The following is a 10818-nucleotide window of genomic DNA, read 5'->3' as shown; positions in this document are numbered from 1 at the left end:
TGTTCTTGTCAACAACACCCCGTACACGATCCAGTGCAGGCCTCTGCTGGCCGCCCATCCGCTGGGAACAGATGACCAGGTGACGTGCATAAGTGCTCCCACATATGAGCTCTCTCTCCTCTCTCTCTCTGCGCTGAACTGAGGGGTTTCTCTGAATCACGCTCTGTTTTTAAACCACTATGCACGCAAACGTGCAAATGAGTAAACCTCGGCCGTGTGACTCAAAGGACGTTTCCCAAGAGCGCAGCATTATTTCTCTGTGAAATAACGCCAGTCGTGTCAACTCTGGGTTATTTTTGTTTGTGGTAAAATATGAAAGGTGCAAATACAGGATCTTAATGTGCTTTTCTCCACCTTTATTTGAACAGTTAAAACAGCTGCTTGTGCTGGCATAGCGCTAGAACGTATGAGACGTTTCAGGCTAGGCTAATAATATTCCATACATCACAACACCTGCCCAGTCTCTTAAGTCCCCACCAACTTAACCGCTCGCTCCAGCTCTCCAGAACACAGTGAATTAGTGTAAATTCAGGGGCCGCAGCTTCATTTCCTCACTGCTACCTCAGAGCCATAAGGCCTGTGTGTGTGTGTGTGTGTTTTCGTTTTGCTCTGCATCGTGTCTTCCCTGTCCTGCTGAAGTTTCTGAAACTTCACACATACAGAATATTCCCTGTGTGCATTACTCACACACATCCAACCCCAGCGCTACCCCACACACACACGCACACTGCTCGGACGCGAGAAGCCGTTTTCCATCAGATCATGCTTTTTCTCCAACCCCCGGTCCCCTCTTTCTCTCTCTCTCTCTCTCTCTCTCTCTCTCTCTCTCTCTCTCTCCCCCTCTCCCTCTCCCTCTCTCTCTCTCTCTCCCTCCACCGTTTTCACCATGTGGCAATGGCACTTCATTGGGACATTAGACAAACACCCAGAATTGGATGCAGCTTTTTTCCCCACTCCCTTTCATCTGCTGCTTGTCCCCAAAGAGAGCAACAATGCAGTGATGTCATTTAACGAGCCTTCAGATCCTCTTAAAGGAGGATGGCAGAGCTTGCCAGTAGCCACTAATTGACTGAAAACTCCTTTTTTTTGTTTTTGTTGAAGAGCTTTAAAAAAGCTAAATAGCGGGCGATGGGCTAAACAATAACACAGACCACAAACAAGGCGAGGAATGTCTTTCTAGTCGCTCTATTCATCATGCTTAGTGCCTAATCCCTGTAGTCCTCAGCTACTCGCTGCTCGCTGGCTGCTAAAGCAGCACAGCAGGGCTCCTCTGCTACCAATTTAGCACTAAGCTCAGTGGGAGAGAGAAGAGGGTACAATAACAATGTGGTTTTACGATGCATCTTTTGTTGTAGTCACTCGCATCTCCTTTGCTCTCTACTTTTCTCTTCTTCATATCCCTTTCTGACGCAACCATTGTCCACTTACCCTCCTTCGTTCTCATTTGCTTTCATCACTTCCGTTCATTTTTATGTCTTCTCTTGTCTTTCTTTGCTTTTATGTTTTTCCTTCATCATCTCCTTATTTTCCTTTTATTTTCCCTCTCCTCCCTTTTATATCCTCTCCTTTTCTTTCTTTTTTCTCGCTCCTCCTCCCCTCATATACTCTTCCACTCCTTTTTTCTTTTCCTCTCCTCCTTTCTGTTCCTTTATTTTCCTTTCATCTCCTCTTTTCTTCTTCCCTTTTTTTATCATGTTTATATCATGTCCTCTCCTCAGGCCTGTGAGATACCAGAGACAGCACTGTTCAGCCTGGCTCCCTCTGAGGAATCCTCCCTGGCAAAACCCTGCTCCCTGCCATGCTGGGACCTCCTCCAAACCAGTGTCCAGGGAACGCCACCGTTCCCTCTGCCGCTCAAACACATGCTCTTCAGCCTTTTTCCCGTGTACGATGGAAGAGCGGGATCTGGATCTGCGGCGTGGAGCCTCCCCATTCCCGTCCGACCGGACTTCCCCAGGCAGAGTTTCTCTGTTCCTGGGGAACCGGACTCCGGGGGTGGCCTGAGCAGCAGGTGGGTGAAGCGGAGCATTCGTGGCGTGCTGGCTGTGACAGTCCATTTAGAGCAGGGCACCGAACCCCGGGCTGGCACAGGACACAAACCCGGTTGCCGGACACAGCTTGTTAAATACTGCAGATAAAGCAAAGGGAGAAATGCCCTCAACATTTCCACTGTCAGTCTCTCTGCTCCTCTCAGTCCTTCTCATGTCTTTCTCTTCTTTGTCTTACTTTCTATCTTTCTCTCTTTCTATTCTTATTTTGTCTTAACTTTAGCCCAAATAAAAAGCTATTTCACCAGCCAACTACCAAAAACACAGGCTATGTACGATACATAGGCCAATGAGCATTTTGTATTTTTCTTCACACTTGTGCTCTGGAGTGACTGGCCAGCTTGGCTCTCATTTACTGTGTGTAAGTGATGCATCACACATACATCAATAGAAACACACAGAGTGACAGTGTGTCGCCGCCTGGCTTCGGTTAGGGCTCTGCCCATGGATGTACCTCAGAGATTTGCAAATGGACATAGTGGTAATGTGACGTCTGACATGTCGGTGGGCTCTCATCAATGTGCGGTTACGAGGGGCTGGGACATGAGCTGTCTGTGGACAGTTTATTTATGGGCTTGCTTTTGTTCTTTGTTTTGCAGAGGCATAGTACTGACATATCAGGAGCACTTTGGGGTGACATACATCATCCTGAACAAGGACCCCTGTCCTCGGATGCTGATCCACAACAAGTGTCCTATCCCACTGCTGCTGAAGGAAACTGTCAAAGGTAAGCAAGGAAATGCCCGGACTGGTCTGGACTGGTCTCCTCTATTCTCCGTACCTCTCCTCTTGTACTACTACTACTACTACTACTACTAGTATGCTGTTTTACTACTATTCCCTCATATCTTCAAATAGAAACTCCGAGGACTGAGGTTCACTGCTGTCCTTTGCCTGCCAATTGCTCCCTGCACCATGAGCTCTACCACCACTTTTCCAGTTTCCCAGAGTGCAGGCAGAAAGACACGCTGCCCGCACTGCTGCTGAAAACCACCTCGGACCACGGCTCCACTTCCTGGACCGACCCCATAGACATCAACTGCCCCGGCACTCAGGTAAAAGCATGCGTGTAGGCTGGGTGGAGGTGAAAAGATGGCAGGATTTCATCTGCACTGAAATACAGAGATTGTATTATGAGATCTGACTTCCTTAATGTTTACCGATGTACATTAAAGAGTTACTCTGAACCCTTTGTTGTCACAGCTCCCACTGATAGGTGGAGGCAGAGTTTGTCAGGCTAGATTAGCCCAATCACAGGCTTATAGTTGATGTTTTTAATTAGCTAATTTATAACAGCCAGATACATGATGACAGGACGTAATCCCTTGAACTCATAAGGCCCAAAAGTAGCTTTATATTTGGTAGTTTTCTGTCACTCTATATGACAATATGCTGAACCTCATATTTAGTATAACTGGAACATCCCAAGTTTGATTCCAGACTTTGTTGCTTGTCATACCCCCCCACCCCATTTCAACACTGCCCTCTTTCAAAAAAGGAAATGTGCGTTATACTTGGCAACACTCTTTGACAAATAACTTGTAGAGAAATGTGTATAAAATGTGTACACATTTCCCCCATTGTTTTTGGGCAAAGCAGTTGGTGTGTGAAGTATGTAGGTGTTTATACAGTATTAGTGTGTTCATGCATACCATAATATGTTTTGGCTAAGTGTGTGTGTGCGTGCGCGCCCACTGGCTAGCCAGCCTGTGTTTTTGGTTGTGTCAGTGTAGTAGTGCGGGGTTAGTGAGATGTAAAGGAGCAGTGCGTGTGATGTTTGGTGTTGTGTCTAGCCAGCTGCAGGTTGGGGTTGAGGTTGAGGCTGTGTATCTCTGGTTACTGTGAGGTCTGGGTCTGACCTCCGTGGGAGGGGTCGGGAGGTCAAAGGTCGGACTTGTTATGACTGCTTGGCGAAGCGTTGCGGCAGCGCTCTACTTCCTTTCTTCACATGATGGGGCTCTTCGCTCTGAACCTGGAGCGGTGGAGGTTAAAAGTGAGACACATACAGTGTAAAGAGCACCGAGCTGTGAACATGTGAATAGGTAAAGTTACCTCCTCAGTTTATTTAGAGGGGGAAATAAGCAACTCCATCCAAATGTGTTGATCCATCTCACGACAGATCTGTGTTCTGCTGTTGCTCAGGTGGTGTTCCTGCCAGGCTTTGGCTGTCTCTACATAGACGTGGTGTACCAGAGAGGCACCCTGGTTCTGTGTCTGGCACCAGAGAGCAGCGTGGACGCCGTCATCAACCAGCACAGCAGGTACACGTGCACAGCCAGTGTTTTTTTAATTTTTTTATTGTTTTATTCTCCCTGCATATTTAAACCGTAAGAAATCATCTGCGCGTGTTGTTCTTCCTAACCTCAAGGTATCCACGCGAGTGCCTTTTACTGCGCTCACTCAATTTGCTTTATAATTATCTTTAACAGCCATGTTTTCATGCAGCAGTTGTTACTAGACTCCAAACATGCAGAGACGGGCATCATTTTGCACCACACGAGGGCAATAAAAGTCTCTAGTGTTGTCATAAAGCGAATAAGTACAGTAGAACATGGCATTACAGCTTTATTCCATTACATCAACACATAGCTGCCTTTTCATTTTGACAGAACGGGAAATTGATATAATCACATATGGGGTAAATGTAAACAAATAACGTCAGACAATGATCTTTGTTCTGGTGGTAGGAAATTCACAACATAATCAGCGCAACATTAATGAGTTTGGTCCTTCGGCAAATCATCCGAATCATAACACGCCTACTTAAGACTTAAGTTACGTCGGAGATGGAGCTGTTTCCTTTCTCATAGACTGTAATAAAGGGCGATTGCTAGACATGCATGAATGAAAACCATTCATATTTCTTCCCCTGTATAATACTTTCACATGAATGACTTCTGTTTTGTTTCAGGTCTTTTAAGCTGTCCACCAGAGTCCTCCTCAGTGAAGCCAGTGTGGTGCTGAGCGATGACATCACCAACCCTTCTGGATCCGTGGAGCTGCTCAGACTCACGTTGACCAAGCTGCTCCTCACGCTGGCCCCGGCGCCGCCCCCAGAGCTGGTGGCCGACCCTGACTTGGGTGCGGCATCCGTCTCCGCCCTAATGCCTGACGCCTCTCTGATCGAGGTCCACTGCTCCAGTCTGCAGGTAGACAACCAGCTGTACAACCGGGCCAGTTTCCACTTCCCCGTGCTTCTGTGCCAGGATCAGAGAGTGGGAGCTGAGCCAGGCGGTCCGTGGAGCAGCGACGCCAACCCCACGGACTCCCCCGAAGCCCTGGAGGAGTTCAAACGCTCTTGTTTCCTGCAGCTGAGGATGACGCTGGCCGGGGACAGATGCACTGCGGAGGAGGTTGGATTCATTCTTCTGTCTTCGTAATTCTGTTTTTCTTTGTCACAGTAGAGGGTGAATAATATTATTTGAACCTTTATTTGGTTAGGTAGATCTCTATTTGCAAGGGAGACCTGAGTGCTCATGTCAAAAAGGACTAAATCTCTTAAAGAGACGGGTGTGTCCAAGTCTTCATCACAGCCTCGTGTGTGTTCTCCTCAGATCACCTTTCAGCTTCAACCTGCCAGAGTCTACCTTGAAGACACCTTTGTTTACTACATTAAGACCCTGTTCCACACCTACATCCCTGACAGCGCCATGGCCTCAGCCACAGCGGGGACCCAGAGGAGGAGCAGAGAGTCTGGATTGGTCCCCATCCTCCCTGAACAGGTGCACTACTCATAACATAATGGTTTTATGGTTTCCTCACTCTGTTCTCATTACATTATTACTACAGAGATGCATTCAGCTCGGACCAGACATGCAGAAGTGAACTTCATTATTGTTATCAACATGCCAACGAGGGAGGGCTGCTCATTTAGCAGCAGTATTTGATTAGTTATGAAAATAGTTACTCTATATAATAGGACATTTTATATATATTTGTGTTTGGTACTCTTATGGTACCTTCTTGTAGTCATCTTCACATCATCTCATCCTTAAATAATACGTATTTGTACAGGAATAGATGATACTGCGTCACATCCTTTTGGTGCATGGCAGAAAAAGATTTCTCATGATTATTCTATAATAATTGATCCATTATTACCTAATCCAGTAAATAAACTTTAGTCTGTGTGTCACAATATGTTTTAATCATCAGTATTACTTGTGATTACTCTCTTATGTCAACACTAAAACTAGAAATTATTTTTAGTTTTTTGAGATCTTAAAACAGGGAATGTCCTGATCTATTGAAAATTAAAAGTTTTTTTTAAAGTATTAAAAAAATTGTAAAACTAGTAAATTTCTTCCAGGTGCTCCAGTCGGTGCAGGCACTGGTCCACCCTGTGCGGCTGCAGAGGCTGACCATCCAGCCAGTCAACCTGTTGGTCAGCATCCACGCCTCCCTGAAGCTGTACATCGCTTCGGACCACACCCCTCTCTCCTTCTCCCTGTTTGAGAGAGGGCCGCTGTGCACCACGGCCAGACAGCTGGTCCACGCTCTAGCCATGCACTATGCTGCCGGGGCCCTCTTCAGAGCTGGTGGGTAGTGTTGAACGGATAGGGTCGCACAACTTCTCTCTTCCATCTCTCTTATATGTTCCCCTGCTGCCACATCCGTCACACCATACAGCAAGGGGTCCTTCAAGCCAGCTTGTGTTGCCTGTATGGACACTAGAGTGACTTATATTCACACTGCAGGGACACTGATTTACTATCTGTCTCAAAAAGGCTCACACTCAAAATGTATGGATCAGTATGCACTCAGTATAGGCAAAATACGGACGGAAGGATGAGTGAGAAATTCTGCAATTTATTCTTACAAAGTCTGGAGTTGAGCTTTGAAACGATTGCACCCAAGAGCTCCCGTCGCTTTGTGACAGAAAGTGATGTAGAGCTCCAGGGAGCAACATCTGAATCACTGGGGGCTCGAAAAAGATTTAGATTCTCTCCTTGTCGTAATTTACCGTTTCATCCTAAGCTTTGACTGATGACTCATGGTTGCGTAGGCTGAACACGTCCGACTTATCTGGCCCTTAAAAAGTGGCTCCGTACCTCTCTCCTGCGTTGTCCTCATGTCTAGTCAAAGCCTCCACACATGTTCTGATTTAAGCCCGTCATTTCCACATCAGAAATCACTGTTCTGGACCAACACTTCCTCCCCGCTGTCTCTCGTTAGAGCCCTCGTTTCTGCTCGTATTTCAGCACGTCACCTCACCGCTTCCTGAGTCAACACGCAGAGTGAGGGGGGGGCGGACACCGACGGGAAGCTTGGCATTCTGGGACTGATTAGTATTAGGATGTACGGTATGGTGATCGCACATACACCCACCGGCGTAAAACGACGCACATACTCATGCAAAGACTTCTGGACGTACTAAAAGGCGTGCACTACCTACGTATACACACTTGCACTGTACATGTATGTGCGTTTGAAAGCATGACTCAGCCCTGTAAACATCAGCTCCTGTCAGGACTTTATGCTTTACCAAAACCACAACTGGGAGACCATGAGAGGCAGAAACGACCACTAGGCCGCGCTGGAGTCGGTTTCCAACCATTAGGGCCCATCACTCAAGCGCAAATTGACGGAGAATAAGAGCAGAGCGGGGTCGGCGTCTCGAGAAACGTCTATTTGATTTTTGAGATGCAATTGTCAGCGCATAAATATCAGTGAGCCGTGCCTTCTAAAGGGGACGCTATGGTTGAATGAGAGAGATGAGGTGAGATAGTAGGAGGTTGTAAATCTAACTGTGGCACATGTATGATTTCATGCAGGAGTGTGTGAGTCTTTGTGCATGAGTGTATGTGAAACAATGCTGGACATATGTATAATCAAGATGTAAAAACATTGTGCAAATAATTCTGCGAAGCGTTTAAATTGGGAGAGCCAATCCAAACGTGTAGAGGAGGGTGAATGTTTACTCAAGGGGCTTGTATGTGGAGTGTTCCTCCTAAAAGCAGGTGTTCCAGATGTGTTTCTGTTAAATACAAAACCCATTTTAGCAGTATAAAGAATTACGGTTGTGTTTTACGGTATGTAAAATCTGTAAATTCTGTGGTATCACACCATTGCGGCTACCTCCAAAAATAATACAGTTAAAGTTTATTTCTTTAAATATTTGCTTCCAGTCCAAGTTTTTCTTGAAAAGCTAAACTGAGAGAGAGAGAAGAGAAAGAAGGCTGAATAGACTCATTCAAGGATCATTTATCGTCATTATGCAACAAAATGCAGTTGTAGCCCTTTGTAGCCCCACACGAGAAAAACCTGACAAACACAGGGATGCATTCCTGTGATGCATTGTTGGAACTTGCATCAGGGGGAATGTAAACAGCAGCAAAAAAACTATTCTCTGGCCAGATGATATGGCCGACATATTAACATGACAAATTCAACACCGGGGAAACATTGTCCATCACAGTTCACTATGTTTGAGCATCATTAATGTAAACACAGAGTAATACAACAACATCGTGGATAATATCACACTTATTTCATTCATACGTTCACTTATTATGAAGTGTTATTGAACAACTGTGCTGTGGTCGTCGCTGTGTTCACAGGTTGGGTGGTGGGATCTTTGGATATCCTGGGCAGTCCTGCCAGCCTGGTGCGGAGTATCGGCAACGGCGTGTCCGACTTCTTCCGGCTGCCATACGAAGGTCTGACGCGTGGGCCTGGAGCCTTCGTCAGCGGGGTGTCCAGAGGAACCACCTCCTTCGTCAAGCATATCTCAAAAGGTAACAGCTGTTCAGAATGTTTACGTTTGTTTTGTGGAATAGCTTACTTTAGGCTGATACAACACATATTGTACGTTGCCTGATGAACACTGTTTCTATTTTGTGGGCGACTGTGGCCCAGAAGTTAGAGCGGGTCGTCCCTCAATCAGAAGATCGGCGGTTCAATCCCCGGCTCCACTAGTCCATGTCGATGTGTCCTTGGGCAAGATGCTTAACCCCAAATTGCTCCCTAATGCTGTGCCCTCAGTGTATGAATGGGTGAATGATGACATGCAGTGTTACTACAGTGGTCGAAAGACTAGAAAAGGGCATACAAGTACAATCCATTTACCATTTACACATTTGAAATGAACCGTTTTGGTTGAGCATTGAGCTTGAACATCATTTGTTTTGTGTTCAGGCACACTGACCTCCATCACCAACTTAGCGACGAGTCTGGCCAGGAACATGGACCGCCTGTCTCTGGATGAAGAGCACTACACCAGGCAGGAGGAGTGGAGACGCCAGCTCCCGGAGAGCCTCGGGGACGGACTGAGGCAGGGGCTGTCACGACTCGGCATTAGCTTGTTAGGTATGCAGAGAGAATTTTTATTTTCATTTTCATTGAACTCAATGTATGATCCCCTTAACATCAGGTCATTTGAAACATGCACACGCATTTCACTGGCATCAGACGCGCACGCACGCACGCACGCACGCACGCACGCACGCACGCACACTGGTGCACTGGTGTGCACAATGACAGAGAGCTATGAAACGGAGCAGTGGAGACAGCACAGCAGGGACTCAAAACACCCAGAGGGCAATGAAACCATATATATCTATGAGTAAAAGTCAAGTCTCAAGACATACAGAGCATACTGTCACTGAAACCAAACAGCTGTGCATATCTCTCTGGGTTACAGTGGATTATAATTCCTGATGTGCCCTGTCGATGTGTCATACATAAAATGAAGGGTCAGATATTTTCTGTGTCTGAATTCCTGTGTGAGTCCCATTTATGACGCTATGGAATAAGTTTGTTTCCCATGTCTTGTTAAAATGAAATCCCTCTGTGTCTTTTGTGTGTTTTGTAACTGTACGTCTCTTATTTAGTTTTTATTGAACAAAGCACGCTAATAAAGAACACTGACTTTTCCTTTGTTCTTTCAGGCGCAATAGCGGGCATCGTGGACCAACCCATGCAGAACTTCCAGAGGAACTGGGAGCTGCAGAGCTCCGCTGGGAGCAAGGCCAAAGGGGTCATCTCTGGAGTGGGGAAAGGCATTGTGGGGGTTTTCACCAAGCCCATCGGAGGAGCAGCTGAACTGGTGTCCCAGACCGGATACGGTGAGTCAGGATGGTCAAAGATAACAGCCTGTTGAATAATGAATTCATGATTTTCTTCTCCTGTGTAGGTCTGTTTCAGATGCTGTGTTTCAGGTTGTTTTCTATTTCAGTGGATGAAGTGATTGGTCATTAAAGCTTGATTAGTTCTGTCTATTATAGTGACTCTTGTTCCTTTTCCTGTGGTTTACAATTTAACCTAAATCATTTCAAATGCATTTATATATTGTCCTGTAGAGACACGTACTGTTACACAAGCGCAGTGTTATCACTCTCACACAGCAGTCAACCGAAGTGTAAAGAGAGATTTGGTCATGCAGCAAGGTTTTAAATCTATTTAATACCTCTTACTTTCCAAGAAACACACACACACCTGTGTCCACTTGGCGCCTTTTTCTAGGCCGCCTACAGAAAAAGTGCTGTACCCAGCGTTTTTTTGTGCAGCGGCTCCGAGCGCTTTAAGTTGACAATCTCTTTTTTCAGAAAAGCGCTGGTGAGGTCACTGTAGTAATATTCTAATGAACACACATGTGAATTCGAAATTGTGCGTCAGGAAAATGTCAGGACAAGTTTTCCCCTTCTGTGCTCTTGGCTCGAGCCAGAGGTGTTTACTAGGACATGACTTCAGTAGTACAGGAACGTTTAGAGAACGGCTGAAAGACACACACACACACACACACACACACACACACACACACACACACACA

At 46.1% G+C, this 10818-nt stretch overlaps 1 protein-coding gene across 1 annotated transcript in view; it reads left to right on the top strand.

Annotated features, from left to right (window-relative positions):
• Nucleotides 1–10818, top strand: part of vps13b (vacuolar protein sorting 13 homolog B) — a gene marked incomplete at its 5' end in the record, with an annotated part of 268784 nt that overhangs the window by 253457 nt on the left and 4509 nt on the right. The window contains 11 exon segments of the mRNA XM_031868606.1: nucleotides 5–79; nucleotides 1719–2011; nucleotides 2648–2775; nucleotides 2907–3103; nucleotides 4191–4309; nucleotides 4960–5401; nucleotides 5603–5770; nucleotides 6358–6586; nucleotides 8609–8785; nucleotides 9186–9356; nucleotides 9938–10114. Coding sequence (XP_031724466.1) covers nucleotides 5–79; nucleotides 1719–2011; nucleotides 2648–2775; nucleotides 2907–3103; nucleotides 4191–4309; nucleotides 4960–5401; nucleotides 5603–5770; nucleotides 6358–6586; nucleotides 8609–8785; nucleotides 9186–9356; nucleotides 9938–10114 — 2176 coding nt within the window.

Source organism: Anarrhichthys ocellatus, unplaced genomic scaffold (genome assembly GCF_004355925.1).
Source record: "Anarrhichthys ocellatus isolate YVR2014 unplaced genomic scaffold, GSC_Weel_1.0 scaffold43, whole genome shotgun sequence".
NCBI lineage: Eukaryota > Metazoa > Chordata > Actinopteri > Perciformes > Anarhichadidae > Anarrhichthys > Anarrhichthys ocellatus.
The sequence above is the reverse complement of the archived record's forward strand: the minus strand, read 5'-3'. Positions and strand labels throughout refer to the sequence as shown.